The sequence below is a fragment of the Anser cygnoides genome, chromosome 3 (genome assembly GCF_040182565.1).
Source record: "Anser cygnoides isolate HZ-2024a breed goose chromosome 3, Taihu_goose_T2T_genome, whole genome shotgun sequence".
Lineage (NCBI taxonomy): Eukaryota > Metazoa > Chordata > Aves > Anseriformes > Anatidae > Anser > Anser cygnoides.
The window spans coordinates 64,865,129-64,881,492 of NC_089875.1; the positions used below are offsets into that span (position 1 = coordinate 64,865,129).

Here is a 16,364-nt window from a genome sequence, read left to right on the forward strand (position 1 = left end):
GTGGGGGAACGGGTAGGAAACCCCACTAGCTCGCGTTGCTGGCTCAGACGTTTTGTTATAGTTAGTCATTTGCACCCTTATGAGACCAACTGGAAAGCTCTCCTTTTCAAGAACATTACATAAAGCTCTAGTCTCCAGCCCTCCAAATCCCAGCAGCATATCAAAAATCTGCTGTTTGTCTTCAAGTAAATATTACCTACCTGAGCACAGAATCATAGAATCATTCAGGTTGGAAAAGACCTGTAAGGTCTTCTAATCCAACCTTTAACCTAGTACTGACAAGTCCACCACTAAACCATGCTACTGAGTTCTACATCTACCTCCAGGAATAGTGATTCAAACACTTCCCTGGGCAGCATATTCTAATGCCACACAATCCTGTCAGTAATGTAATTTCTCCTAACAGCCAACCTAAACCTCCCCTGGTGCAACTTGAGGCCATATCCCCTTGTCTTATCACTTAGTGCTTGGGAGAAGAACCTGATCCCCACCTTGCTACAACCTCCTTTAAAGTAACTGTAAAGTACAATAAGGTCTCCCCTGAGCCTTCTTTTCTCCAAGCTGAACAACCCCAGTTCCCTCAGCTGTTCCTCATAAGACTTGTTCTCTAGACCCTTCACCAGCTTCGATGCCCTTCTTTGGACACAAAAGCATGAGGTTACTATTGCTATTTCATGAGAAAGCCTATGTACCTTGGGGCAGGAGAGACAGAAAGAAGAACGAAATGTTTCTTTGGCATGTGTGGAGATAGGGAAGTTTTATGTTGTTTGTATTTTGAGTTGCAGATCTTTAAAGATCATTGAAGTTTGAGCAACAGAAGTACTGTTGGGGAAAAAGCTGATTGATGGGAAGAATGGAGGTGAACCTGCTTACAGTGTCTGGTAGATAAAATAGTTCAGCACATGTGCTGTCAGATACCTGCCTGTGCCTGCCATAGCATTTCCAAAGTTAGGCCCCTAAAGCCACTTTTACAGTAAATACATAAATAGGTGGCCTGGTTTTCAGAGCCTCACTTTCTCAAAAATGAATTAGTCAGAAATTGTGGTATCAAGAAAAGATGCTGGAATAAAATGGTAAATAGCAACAAAAATCATCAGGACTGAGTGGTTATTGTCCTGGAGCTCTGCCTGAGCTAGTGCAGGAAATGTTTATCTGCTAGCAAGATGTAGTTCCTAATCTCACGATTAGCTATTGTGCCAGAAAAATAGAGGACTAGCGTGTGTGAGACCAATCCATTAGGGTGTCATAGGGGCTGAATGGATAAATTTGAGTAGTGAGTAGGATTTTGGTAGTAACCAAAATTGTTTAGAATTGCAGTTAAAAATACATTAAGCACCCGGATAAAATTGATGTGATAGGGACCAATGAACACAGCTGTGTAGAGGAGCGTGATATGGGGAGAAAGGAAGACAATGAAGACAGAAAGGCTGTATGGCAGGAAGAATCCGAGTGTGAAACAGTGTGTGGCAGGCAAAGATAGAAACCAAGCAATGTAGTAATGGATAAGCAATCAGAAGCAAGTAAGGACAGACAGAAAAGATAGTAATAAAGGGGGAAAAAAACAGCAGAAAAACAACACATTACAATAAAGACATATAACAAGGCTTTAAGAACAGGGTTAAAACTTTGGATAATAGAATTTTTTCATGCTCTTTTTTCTTCTGACTTTTAATGCTGATTTATTTGGAGAGGGGGATCCCGCTGCTGTGGGAAAGGAAAGGAGACTTTCCTAGCAAAACAGAAACAAAGGCTTTCAACTTCCCACATGTACTTGTCCCTGTGTTCCCACAAAAAAAAAGTTGTCTGCTTCCCAGAGTGATAGCAGGTATCCTGCCTGCTCTTTTTAAAAATGTGGTCAGCTTAATCTCAGTATGTTCTCTTGTCTCTGGAAAGACCAGAAATGATGAGGAAAAGGGCTAGAAAAACATCCTCTAGTACATGTTTTATTTCTTAAAAATGTAAGGGAAGAATTGACAGGTGATGTTCCAATTTGCTTCTTGGGCAAGTTGAGGAAGTAGGACACAGGCTGCGTGTCCATGCTGCTTCTTCTATGTGCTTCACACATTATGAAAAGATAGCAAACAATAGGGAAAAAAATGCCACCCTCCTTGTTCTGTTGTCAGATGAGTACTGATGCTAAAGGTATTGATTATGAATATGAAAAAATGAATATGTTATCTTCACAATTTACAGTAAGTAGAATAGAGAAAAAAAAAAAAGTTGTATTTTTCCTTCTGGGCCTCAAACTGTGCTCTTTGAGGGCATGTTAACACATTGCATATGAAGATCCCTCATGTCAACCTGCAAGCAAGCAAGCTCACATACCAGAAGTGGTTTAGCTACCTTACCAGGTCTCTTTGCTAGGCTAACTTAATCTACTTATTTCAGTAAAAATGTGCACAGGTGCTAAACACTTAGTGTGGGGATCTCTGCATTGCAAACAGCAGTCCCAGTACCTTGCCTTCAAATTGGCCACTTAAATTCCCATACGCCTACAAGAGTATTCACCATTTTACTCTGTTTCTCAGATTAACCTGTTGTTGCTTCCTTGCCAGTTCATATCTGTATTCCTTCATTGCAGAGCTAAACGTGCGTAGTTGCAGATCATCTGCAAAAAACTTCTGTTCTCTCCTCTTGTGTTTGCTGATAGTAATTCCTGTACCGCAGAGGCTTAGCCCCTCTGCCTCTACTTGTATCTGAGGCAACCTGTGCAGGTCTGGAACCCCTATTTGCACTTGTATATAATGCAGCATACAGAAAATGGAATCTTCTGCAAATAGTATTTTGCTGTTTGGCCTCTGCTTTCTGGTGGAAATTAGCCCCAGTAACTCTGAAGGTCAGTACTGAAGTCCAGTAAAAGTTGCCACCAGCTGGGCATTGAGTCCTAGTACACTGTAAGGCAATGCTCTGCTTCATTCCTCTCTGGCTCTTGTTGCTGGAGTGTTCTTTCAAACTAGCAGTGCTGTCTATGGAAAATAAAATGTGAAGAGTTTTCTTGCAGAGGAATTAAAAGGTTTTAGTTTGCTGCTGCTTTGGGGAGTTCTTCTGTGAAAGTTTGCTTGAGATATTCTTGGGGCAAACTCCTTAGTGAACAATAAGGACTCTGAAACATGTAAGAAAAAAGTAGGTGATCTATGGTTGTGGCACTGAAACAGGACTCGGGGCTGAGCTTAGTCTCCAGGTCAGCTTCCGAGCTCTCATGTGGCCTGGTGTGAACAGGGTGACCTGAGTCCTCTGCGACCATCTCTGCAAAATAGAGAGCAAGTTTTCTGCCGGGTTTCCATGGCACAGTTCCTGGAGTGGTATGGACCAAGCTTCAGCTCAGCACAGCCTGGCAGAGCCCCTTCAGTTCCATCTGCACATCTGAACTGCAGGAAGACATGGCCCATAACAGGAGATAGCAGACCTGAGCAGAGCAGCCTCTTTGTTCTTACTAGAGGCAGCAATGTTATTTTTAACATCAGCTTCAGTGAAATCTGCTGTAATTGATGTCACAGCTTTGTTCTATTTATACTTTATTTCTGTTGCAGAGTTTGAGTGGAAGTTATGAAGTACTTCCTCTACCAATGCTAATAAAATCATTTGCCTTTGCAGAGCTACAGGCAGCCAGCAGCTTTCATTGTCACGCAACATCCTTTACCAAACACTGTGAAAGATTTCTGGAGATTAGTGTATGACTACGGCTGTACTTCTCTTGTGATGTTAAATGAGGTCGACTTAGCACAGGTTAGTTTGGGGCTTGAGTTTTCCATACACTGTCATGTACTTTGATTGCTCTGGATCCATTACATGATCAAAATGTAGAGCAGTGCAGTTATTTTACAGGTATTCTGTGGCTCTGCTTTACAGCAACTAATTAATACTGGTAAAAACTAGGTGCGATGTCTGCAGTGGAGCAAGACAATGTTCATATTGTAACTAAACATTTAACTGTACCCATTTTGCTCTGGCACAGGGCTGCCCACAATACTGGCCCGAAGAAGGGATTCTGCGGTACGGTCCCATCCAAGTGGAATGCATGTCCTGTTCAATGGACTGTGATGTAATAAACCGAATTTTCAGGATATGCAATCTAACAAGAGTAAGTATTATCATAACAATATGTAATTGTCGTTAGCACTCTGGGCTCTTATGGTTTTTAATTTTGAATATTAGTCAAATATTAATGTTCTTAAGACATCATCCAGAAAAGAATCAAGCATCACAATCTAATGCTAGCTTCCAGGACTTTTCTACAGCTGCACATTAAGCAGAGAGGACGGTAAGTGATAGTTGTTCTATAATGTTCTTCCTGATGAGTAGAAGTATGAGAAGGATTCTGTTTGTTTGATGTGCAGTGAAAGAGGTATCCACATAAGAAACATATAGCGACAGGCATTTAGTTCATAAATTTTATACGACCTTTTCTGTCCTGAATCAGAAAATGCAGCACTCAGGGTGGTTATATAACCATCGCCTTCTCAGTTTGAGGTACAAGAACCACACACCCTACAAAGTGAGGTGTGAAAAGACTCTGAAAGTTCCTCTAAAGGACTCTGCACCACTGTGCTTTGACCTAAATTTGTCACCTTTTCTTGACTTCAGTACCAATGCCAGTCTTGGTTTCTCGTCAGTTCTTTCATGCATTGCACCATCGTGCCTTTTTGCTGTCCCAAATTGTTTCACACTGTCACAGCATCTTCTCTAGCCCTGTTTGCCACAGTGTATCCTCCTCTAGCTCACCTCTATAAATTACTTACTAATGTTGCATACAGGTAAAGAGTTACAGATGCACGTGATGCCGTTGTCTATGCAGTTAACCAGCAGTGCCTAGTTAACTTACCATTAATACTTCTTATCTTTTATCTAATAGTGAGCAGGCCACCATCTAATATTAGATAGTGACCACCTGTGGTGGTTTTTACTGTGCTAGGCAGCTGAACTCCACCACAACCGCTCTCTCACTCCCCCTCCTTAGAAGAGGAAGGGAAGAAGTGAAGGAAAGAGCAACTCACAGGTTGAGATAAGGTTAATTTAGTTAAAATGAAAAAATAATTATTAAGGAAATGTTATTATTAATTAAACGATTTAACTAAAGGGAAAAAAGGGAAAGGGGAAAAGTGAGGGGGAAAGGGAAAAAAAAAAAACAAGTATAGGCTGTGCGGAAGTGCAGAGGAAATAAATTACTCTCTACTTCCCACAAATGAGTGATGCTTGACCACGTCCTTGAAGGACCACATCCCTTCTCCTCAGGGCTGCTCTCAATCCATCCTCTGCCCAGCCTGTATTTGTGCTTGGGATTTCCCCAACCCAGGTGCAGGACCTTGCACTTGGCCTTGTTGAACCTCATGAGGTTCACACAGGCCCACTTCTCAAGCCTGTCCAGGTCCTTCTGGATGGCATCCCTTCCCTCCAGTGTGTTGACTGCACCACACAGCTTGGCTTGGTGTCATTAGCAAAATTGCTGAGGGTGCACTCAATTCCACTGTCCATGTCACCGACAAAGATGTTAAACCACATCAGTCCAAATACCGACTCCTGAGGAACACCACTTTTCACTGATCTCCACTTGGACGTTGGACCATTGACTGCAACTCTTTGAGTGTCACCATCCAGCAGATTCCTTACCCACTAAGTGGTCCATCCATCAAATCCACGTCTCTCCAATTTAGAGACAAGGATATTGTGCAAGACAGTGTCAAATGCTTTGCTCAAGTCCAGGTAGATGATGTCAGTTGCTCTTCCCCTATCCACCAATGCTGTAACACCATCATAGAAGTCCACCAGATTTGTCAGGCATGATCTGCCCTTAGTGAAGACATGTTGGCTGTAGAAGAATAGCTGTGAGCAAGGCACAGATTACTGTATATATAAAGAATTATTTATCATCATCATTTTGGTCACACTGGTTTTTTCCAAGTACAGAGATCAGTTTGCATGTGGTTAGTATTTTATCCAAACCCTTTATTTTGCTTATATTCAGAGTTAAGAAAAACATTTTCAGCTCTTCGTACACTGTTTGGAAACTACAGGAAGCAGAGGTGTGGGGCACACTGGTAAATATTACACTACAGCAATTTTTTGTTGTATGCTGAGATTTCCTTTTGGGGGGGGGGGGGGCATTTCTTATTTTCACTTTTTCCATTTCTTTTTTACTGTGGTTTGATTTTCTACTCCTCTACTTCTCTTCATTTCCTGTGCATTTTGCCTTTACATCTTATTTCTAAATATCACAGAATGGCCAGGGTTGGAAGGGCCCTCTGAAGATCATCTAGTCCAACCCCCTGCTGAGCAGGATCACCTAGGCACATTGCACAGGATGGCATCCAGGCGGGTTTTCAATATCTCCAGAGAAGGAGACTCCACAGCCTCTATGGGCAACCCGTGTCAGTGCTCTGTCATCCTCACAGCAAAGAAGTGCCCCCTCATATTCAGCCGGAACCTGCTGTGCTTCAGTTTGTGCCAATGCCTCTCATCCTCTCACTGAGCACATCTGAAGAGAGACCAACTTCATCCTCTCAGCACCCTCCCCTCAGATATTTATACATTTATGAGGTCTCCCCTCAGTCTTCTCTTTTCCAGGCTAAACAGGCCCAGTTCTCTCAGGCTGTCCTCATGCACCCCAGGATACTGCTGGCCTTCTTGGCCACAGTGGCACATTGCTGACTCGTGGTCAGCCTTCTGTCCACCAGGACCCCCAGGTCCTTCTCTGCAGAGCTGTGCTCCAGCAGGTCAGCCCCCAGCCTGTACTGGTGCTTGGGGTTATTCCTCCCTAGGTGCAGGTCCCTGCACCTGCCCTTGTTGAACTTCATGAGGTACCTCTCAGCCCAACCCTTCAGCCTGTCACGGTCCCTCTGAATGGCGGCACAGCTTTCTGGGGTGCTCTGTTCTTCCTATTCTCTTTGCACTATTCTTCCTTTTCCAAAATCCACATTCATATTCCTTTTCACCTGCCTTGGCTCCAAGAAACTGAGCAGACTATTTATTTTTCCAATAATTGAGGCCTTTCTTGTCATCTTAATTCTATTCAAAACTCTTCCCGTGTAGCATCTAACACATGGAAGGCTCAGAGACTAACAGCAATGATTATAATAGTGTGGCAAAAAGGGAAGACGTAATTCAAGGAAAAAGGTCATATTTGCACACCAATATTACTTGTTTATTTCTAATGGGGTCCGTTCATGCATGGGAAAGTTTAAAACTGAGCCAAAGGTATGCCTCTTCGTTTCTGTAGGTCTCAAAATTTAACAAATGTTTTTTGTTCATTATTGGTGCTAAGAGTGAAACTTCTTGACAGGCAGAATCTAGGGAATTTGGACATTTAGTCAGGATAGGTTGCAATACTGATTGATAAACTTGAAGTTATCTTCAATATAGTTACTTTTTTAACCTTTTCTCCCCTTTTTTTTTAAATCTTTGTTGAGCCCAAGGAGTATGAATTAACTGAAGACCTATCATGCAATGTATACATGTTGTAATCTGTCCACAGTATAAACACTTAGGTATCATATTAGTTTTATATTTTGGTTTTCTAAACCAAAATGTAAGCGTGCCCTATTGAACTAAACCTCTTTGATTTCCCTCAGCCGCAAGAGGGCTATCTGATGGTGCAACAGTTCCAGTATTTGGGATGGGCTTCTCACAGAGATGTACCAGCTTCCAAGAGATCCTTCTTAAAGTTAATCCTCCAGGTTGAAAAATGGCAAGAGGAATGCGAAGAAGGGGAAGGCCGGACCATCATTCATTGCCTGTGAGTAATTTTGAGAAAGTCAGTTGCTACTCTTCAGATAAGTGCTTTTAAATTGGTTCATGTTTTAAATTCAACCGATACTCTAAAGGCCATATTCTTGTGTGCTTATTCTTGTGTCCTTTTTGCTTAAAAATAAAAGAAAAATAAAATATATCACTGGTACTCTAGGCCAGCCGTTGGTCAACTTTCAGGTTTGTATCGGGTCAACGTACAGTGATTATGAGTATTTTAGATATGATACTACAGTGATACTGTGTATTGTCTCCTCTGTACATAATAGCAAGTTTTTCAAGTGGAAAATATTTACAGATTAACTTCTGTACAGTTTGAGTTTTTGCGGTAAGGAAGTATTTTATGCTGAGTGCCAAATGCCAAATTATTTTTTGTGTACCTCTTGCATATCTTGTATTGCCTTTTTTTTTTTTATTGCCTACTATATTTTGAGGTGTTTAGACTGAAAGGTATGGATATAAGAAATGTGATAAAAGTTCTGTAACATGATCCTAAAAATACTGTTGATAAATGACCACTGGCTACTTATCTGAGTAGTCTAATATTCTAAAAAGAGTGCTCAGTTCATTAAATGTATTACCAGTAAAATTTCATCTAAAAAAAGGAAACGGTTTGGTGGTTTTAAAAGGGCAGTGTCTTTTTCTCCGTCAGCTGAGGATGATCAATCTCTTTCCTTTATATTTACATTTGTACTTATATTTGTATCTATATTTATATTTCCTAGATATTTAAATATAGAGTTTAAATCTTAAAAATTGCATTATACATTTCTCCTTTTTTTAAAAAAAGGCTTCTGTGTATATGTTCAGAATTACCTTGTAGCCCCTTTCTGCCTGCCCCTCCTCAGTATACATGGAACTTTGTGGCTAATTTAAACTTAACAAGGAAAAGCACATACCTGAATTTCTTTGAAGTGAAGATTAAAATAGTTTAGAAGTGCCCCCAAAGGTCAACAAGATACCAAATCAATGATGCCTTGGCATTACTCTGGCTAGATAACCCTCATACTCTAAGATAATTTAAATGAGTCTCCTTCCAGAAGTAAATGGAAAACATTGTACTTGTCATTGAGCTTGTTTTTTAATTTCTAATGTCTCTTTAAACTGGGCTATAAGCTGGGTGGCATGGTGGGCTGCAAGGGCAGAATTCAAGTTATTGAGAGCAAGATCAGAAACACCAAGTGTCTGAGACCAAACCCACTGGAGCTGCAAAAGTGATTGCTAAAACCTAGTCTCCTTGTGGGAGTTGCTCATGCTTACCGAGCGAAAGAACAGAAGTTTGTATTGGATGCTCTGTTATGCCCTAGTGACATTTAATCATCTCTTCTCCTTGCATACAGAAACGGTGGTGGCCGGAGTGGGATGTTCTGTGCCATCGGCATTGTGGTTGAGATGGTAAAAAGGCAGAATGTGGTTGATGTCTTCCATGCTGTGAAGACTTTGAGGAACAGTAAACCCAACATGGTAGAAACTCCGGTAAGCACAAGTCCATCAGGGTTACTGCAAATGGCCGGGGAGCTGGAGGCTGTCTTATTGTGTGGGCTGTGCTCTCAGTCCTGTGTCCATAAAACAGAGCAACCTTTGTGGGACTTCAGCTAAAAGAAGAAAGGGACCTGGATTTTGGTCTCCCATTGTAGTATATATTGAGCGGAGGCTGGTCTGATTCTTAGCATGAGCATAAGGTTGGGAAACGTTACATCTTGTGTTGGAAATTTGTTGTTATGTACACACTAGTCAGCACCATGAGAGGCCAGGCTAAGCATTTATGCTACTCATCTTTTAGTGGTACTCTTATTTTCACAAAAAACGTTTTCATTTAACAGTGTGAACTTAATCTCTCAAAATAACCTGGTCTATTTGAAGAGAAGTTGTGGCATGTTGTGCTCACACAAACGACCCTGAAATTTCACAGAGCAAAATATTTCTTCTTGGTACGAATCAGCTGTAATGGAGACTGTCATGTTTTACTTCTTAATAACAACTGCTGTTTTGGAAGCTATACTGAATAATGGTAATGTTTGTTACTCAGATTTATAGTAGTCAAAATGATACCTCAACTTTAAAATCAAAGACTATTGGATCTTGTGTTTGGAAATTAGTACATAAACAATAGAAGCCTGAATTAGCAAAACCACAAGATGAAAAAATATTTCTATGTACATTGCCAGAACTCAAAACAACCTTCACTATTCTGATGAATGTGTACGCATACAGCATGTCTGTCCATGTCATCACTTGAGTCACCAAAACTGAACATCATGGAAAGTGCTTAAAAAATTCCTTCATTCTCCCAAGTGGATTTTTTTTTCTTCCTTGTAGATGAATGTGAAAGCAGGTTAGACAGTGTTTTGGTGCTTCTGCCATTTGACTCTCACACTGCCAGCAGCCAGTGTCACTTTTCAGCCAGATGGCTGCCTACAGCATGAAATTCAGGGATGCCAATTGAAATTAAAAATGTTTTGCAGTTTATGCATCCTGAAAATTGCTTCTGACCTCGTGAACTTGCATATTGAGCAAAATGGCTGTAGCTGCATTTTCCCACACTGCCCTTTTTCCAGGTGTCAGTGTTTGTTTAGTATCAAGTAGCTTCCGTGGCACAATTTGCTTAATTATTGTGTATCACTTCCATCCATTGCTACTGCATAAATTAAAAAACGGTTAACATATTAACAGCTAGAACATATTGCAGCAGCAATAGCATTGGTCTAGGTATTGCTGGTTTAGCTGCAAATACTTTACAATCTGCCGTGCTATAGACTTCTCAGACACAACACATTGAATTGATGCCTGGATTTCAGTTCACTGCTGTGAGGAAAACAGGTTTGATCACATGGAAAATTACTTGTGTCACTGTAAAGAGAGGCCAAGGTAGATTGTGTATGTTTCTGATAAATGATCTGAAAACTTATATTTAGTTTTAAAATAGTCCTGAATTCCACTGTAGCTTTCATCTGCAGGTACTGAATTTCCGTAGTTACGTGTTTCTGTGCTGTGTGGGTTTTTATTCAGAACTCTTGAACAGCAGCAGCTGTTGAGTCGTTAGTTAGAAAACAAACCAGGAAAACCAATATACAACATTGTCATGTGCCCTACATTCAGCAGCATGATCAGATAACAAAAAAGAGCAGCACAATAAAACCTTTAAGATATCCCCACCACTTCCTGCTAATGGATCACACTGGCTTACTTTGCAAACAAAAATAAATCACAAAAGCAGGTTTGTTTTGTTGTGAGGACAATACGGATTGAATTTATTTCCTTGGTTTTTCTTCTTGCTGCCTTCTCCTCTCTCCTTCCCCCTCTCTCTCCACAAGTACTCTGGCTCTGAACAGAGGGATTGTTAAAGGGAAACACTAAGCACGATGAACTTCTGAGCTTTAACTTCTCTTTTAAATGTGCATTCTCATCTCCTGTACCTTACATCATTACTACTGAAAAAGTGGGCTGAGCGAGCGCCCAGGGGAGCTTGGTGTCATAGTTCAATATTCCCCAGCCATTCAGGCAGCAGGCACTAGTTACCTGCTAAATATCAGCTAACTTAAATATAAATGGTGTATCAGAGTTGAGCTGCTTCACTGCAAGAATGCTCTGGCTGATATGAGAACTTTTCATGTCCGATAACCAGTTCAGAAGCTGAAAAAATCAGAGAAGCAAATCATTGCATTTCATGGTCAGGGTTTTTTTCCACTTTGTTGGTTAGGGTGAGTTTTTAAATCAGAGCTGGTAATATGCTTGTGTAATAGAGGGGAAAAAAAAAAAAAGCCAAGCATATCAAGCTTGAAGTTAAAGTTGCACAGTAGTTGGCAAAATGTATTCTTGTTTGTAGATATTGCTGCTGTTTAAGGCTTTAGAATCTTGATTTTAACTTTTTTTCTGATATTTTGTCTCTTCCCTTTAAAGGAGCAATATCGCTTCTGCTATGACATTGCACTGGAGTACCTGGAATCCTCTTAGTTGGAATGGATGTGACAAAGTTCACCAAATATATGAATCTCAATAAGCTGTTTTGACAACAGTTCTTGATCCTGTGAAGAAAGATTTTAGGGGAAGGGGGAGGGGGGGGGTTAAATTTTAAATGCAAAGTATTTTTCTTATGAAGTTGTGTATCTTAATAAAAGATCTCAATCTGTTTCTATGCTTGTATACAGTATCAACATTTAGTGCCACATAAATACTATTTAATGAAAACCAGAGTCAGAAGAGATTTGCGCAAATTAGGACTTTCCAGTGTTTGTATATGCAGCCGTCTCTCAATTACAGTAGAGCGACCATCTGTTGCATGTATCGATATTTCCTATATGGTATTAATTTTCCTTTTTTTTTTTCATTTGATACATTGTTAAAGTACAATAACAGTGCAGATTGATAGTAAGATTCATTCTTTATACGTTTCAAGTGTTGCATATATATATTATATATAGTTTAAAAAAAAAACTGGCTTATTTTGTTTTAATGTGCAATGATGGCTGGATCACATAAAGATCTTTATAAAGAAACTTAAACATAAGCCAAAGACTCAAGTGTAAATATGTCTATATGGAGAAAGCACATGTATTTATTGTTTACTCGCATTCCTTTTTTGATGGCTGAAAAAAGAAGAATCATTTTTCTTGAAGAAAGTTTTTTTTTTTTTTGCTGAAATCAAGTGTAAACAATTTTTGTAGTTTATTTTTTTGTATGTTTTAGTGTAAGTAGAAGACATACTTTTTATGCATAGACCAAGAAACATTGGTATAGTGGTTTTGTTGTGTACATGCTTGTGATTCAAATCCATGTAAACAGTTACAGAAGGTCTTTTACTGGAGGACCAAAATCAGAACATTTTGCTGAAAATGTATAGTTTTTCACATTTGCATTAGTTAAATACTGATCAAAAACAATATAAGGAAGGGTACAAATCAAAATGGCCTTGCCTATGACTTGCACAGCATTGGAAGAAGTTTTTAAGCACCATTAGAATTTTAAGGGATTTGATTGTTTGAAAGATATTGAAGCACAGATCAACAGGAGAACTGCCAGGCAAATAGATGGCTCTACACTTGCCCTTTGGGGTGAAAAGTATTTGTTTAGCAAATTGTAAAATTAAGCAATGTTTATTTTGATGTTTACGAACATGTAAGCTTTGCTTCCAAGAAAGCAAAATTTGAATAAACCAATGCCAGATTCTGATTATAGTTGTGGTGTACAAAATATTACTGTGCTTTTGCTTAGCTTGTATCTATTTGTTCGCAAGGTTCCCTATATTTTGCCAACTAAAATCATTCCAGTCTCTTTTTGGTCTTTTTTAGAACTGACAGTAAAATGATAAGGTGCTTATAAATATTCTGTAAAGTAAGAGTGAATTAAACTTTTATTTAAAGATTATTTTATATCATTTCCTATTCTGACAACTTCTCACTGTCCTTGTTGAGGAGTAATTTTTGCCCATAGACTGATACATTTGTATAAGGAAGATCTTAAAAGAAAATTGTATTATTTTTCACTTCAGAATTTCAGGGAATATTTAAAAACACTCCATATCACATGTATGAAAACAAGTGCATTAAGTTTCTTTCTTTCTTCAGGCACGTGGAATTAACCTTCTAAAATTATAAGTTGTAGAGAAATGTTTAAAGAAATTTTCTGCTTCTCACTTTTTTTTTTTTTCAGTGCCCCCATCTGTATTGCTTACATAACCACCTCTTCCAGATCTTAGAAGAAGACATTTTCTTTTCTTGCACAATAGCCTGGAGGTGTTCAAGGCCAGGCTGGATGGGGCTTTGGGCAACCTGGTCTTGAAGCAGGAGGTGTCCCTGCCCACGGCAGGGGGTTGGAACCGGATGGTCTTTAAGGTCCCTTCGAACCCAAGACATTCCATGATTCTGTGAAAGCCACCAGCAGCAGTATGACAGTGTGTCAGCAGCTTTTGCCATAGAGCAACCCACAGGTTTCAAGACTGATCAAAATCTTGCTGTTGGCTCCACTCTTGCCAAAGTTTTAGCACAGATATGGCCAAGTGGCTACATCCTGTGAGGCACTTAGACTCTGCTTTCCTCAGCTGCATGAAATGAAGACAAGATGAATATAAGCAGTAAGCAGTGAGCAAATGGGCATCAAGTCAGAGTAGAAAGAAGAGGTACAAAAGACTTCATCTGTGGAGGAATTAGAGGTGATTCAAATTTGAAATAAGGTTAAATGAGATCTAACGTCACAATGAGAAGAAAAAAAGAGTGTACAAGTTGCCAAAAACATGATTATTCTGTGCAAGCAGGTATTCTTTGCTGTAAAACTGAGAAATAATGACATGAGTGTCCTAGTCTCCATAGTTGCTAGTGGAAGAAGTTCTGGTTGCCACTTCTATGGCTTTGGTTCATTTTCTTTAGAACAGTAACCAAAGACATAGCTTCAGGATGTGTTCAAATTATTTGGATTTTCCCTAAATAAGCAGATTGTAGCATCCAACACTGAAGGAGCATATCAGGCCTCAAGCACCTTAAATACATGGATGTGTCTAAAACAGTGATATTCCTGTTGTGGAGATTGATGTCAGCTAAAACAAAAGCTACTGAACATCAGCATGAGAGAGATTTTTTTTACTTTTTTAGCCTTCTGAATCTGCCTTTCCTGTTCGTAGTGAACTGCTCCAGCAGAAGCAGTTGTGAAGGGACCCAGTTGCTGAGCGTTTATCAAGGTACTGAAAGATCGGTCTCCAGCTGGTTGATGAGATCCTAGCATTTATATTTCCTACTTTCTGGGTAAATGCTGTCATCAAGAAAATACAGTGTTGAAAGGGATTGTGCCTTTCTGGATAACTGTCACAGGCATAAGTTTGAAGCTAGTATGCTCAGTGTATACAAGCAGTTACTGCAATTTATTTCATTCAAGAGGTCACTTGGGTCATAGAATTATTTTGTTTATGGTAAGTCTTTGCCTTGCCCAAGATACTACATTAAGAAACATAATATTTCATAGAAAAATAAAGTAAAAGCTACTGCAGGAGTCTGCTATTTCAAACGGGTTAACAATTTCCAAAATCTAAGGTCTAATAAAGCCAACGACGAAAGCAATGGTAAGCAAGTGCTATGTCATTGAGCCTCCAAAGTGAATTGAAATGTTAAAGGACAAGAAAGGGGCAGCCTGAGAAAAAATGTTGCAGACTCATTGCATGGCCAGGCCACCTGGACTGACAAATGACTATATAAAGGGCCTCTTTAAAGCTTCATTCTGCTGCTGTGTCAGAAGAAACCCTGAGATCTTGAAATAAATGTAAAAGCTGCTTTTATAGTGCCCTGCTCTGTACTGAAAAGTAACTCATTTTCTGCTGTACTTTCCTGTGTCACGTAGAGGTCTGAATTGAGTTAAGTGATCCTAATCTCACAAAGGAGCTTTTGTGGTGGTTTATTGCTGGTGCTCTTCCTTTGTTAAACAGACAAAGGTCTTGTAACCTCAGCAGAGCCAGGATAGTCAAGGATATCTGTGAATATTCACTTCTGTCTTTACCTTTTCGACTTGAATAATTGTTTGCGCCAGCTTCTATATACTGAGGTTGACTTTCAGAATATGCAGAGGTTTAGTCCTGTAAGTTTCCCCTCAGCTAAACGCAGCAAAACCTTTTCTTTATTACTATTATTATTTAACTAAAGGCTCAATTAGAACAAAATTTGTGGTTCTTACAATATAGGAGTGTTTCTGAATTATATTAAGCTTGCTGGATGTTTTTTCTTCAAACTGAAGTAAAAGAATAATGTAAAATGGTGGTGGTTGACAGGCATACGCGTTAGTTTGCCCAGCTTTTCTCAGAAATTAGTTATTTCCCTGCTCTGGGGTTTAGATTCCTAATTTATGCAGAGATTGATATGTATGATGACAAGCGCAAAAGGATGCTTACCTAGTAATAATGGTTATTAACTGTGGCTTGGCCAGCAAAGAACAGGTGGTTTTGTGCCTTGTTGAGATGCAAAAGCTTGATTTCAATAGACTTTTGTAACCCTTTCTAGCTTCCATCTGGATCAGAAAATAGTTCTGACTTCACGAATTATATCAAGATAAATTTGAAAACCCCATATGTTCAGAGATTCACAAACCCACAAAGTAAACAGAAAAAAAAAATAATAATAAACCTACATTAAAGGAACAGCAATGAAACACCTCTTCTGAACCTGGAACCAAACTTTTTTTTTTCTTTTTTTTTTTTTTTACGAAGCTTTAGAGTATTCTGGAGCTTTTTTGGTAATCAGCACGAAATGTCATCTGGCAAAACACGGTACCTCCAGATTGTGATAAGATGTGCATATTTTTCTGCCAGGTGCAAAGCAATGTGAGCTCTTTCCATTTCACGGTGGAAAACTCTGGTCTTTCTTTTCTGTATCTGATTGCTTGTCTAACAGTAACTGAAATGACACAGTATTCAGCTGAGTCCCGAAATTTTGAGGAAAGTTACTGCCTTTTTGCGCTCCAACAGCAAACATGAAACTGGAGATTATAGTATTTTTAGAATTTCTCTCCCGAGTTAACCAGATCGAGTTGTTTTCTGTAGCGGACATAAAGACAAACTATGAGAAGTTTCAGAAAAGTTTTGAAAGATGTTTGTTGTGCTAGAAATTGTGCTTGTGGACTTCAGTCCCAATAGGTGAAATCCCAGTTCA

General features: G+C 39.5%; 1 protein-coding gene across 4 annotated transcripts in view; it reads left to right on the plus strand.

The window, feature by feature from the left end:
- PTPRK (protein tyrosine phosphatase receptor type K) overlaps nt 1-12,914 on the plus strand; it is a 421,511-nt gene extending 408,597 nt beyond the window's left edge. For all 4 annotated transcript variants that reach the window (XM_066994303.1, XM_066994304.1, XM_066994305.1 and 1 more), the window contains 5 exons: nt 3,595-3,726; nt 3,956-4,081; nt 7,566-7,729; nt 9,081-9,216; nt 11,641-12,914. In XM_066994303.1, coding sequence (XP_066850404.1) covers nt 3,595-3,726; nt 3,956-4,081; nt 7,566-7,729; nt 9,081-9,216; nt 11,641-11,694 — 612 coding nt within the window. In that variant the 3' untranslated portion in view covers nt 11,695-12,914. The remainder of the gene's footprint in view (nt 1-3,594; nt 3,727-3,955; nt 4,082-7,565; nt 7,730-9,080; nt 9,217-11,640) is intronic.
- The last annotated feature ends 3,450 nt before the right edge of the window (nt 12,915-16,364 follow it).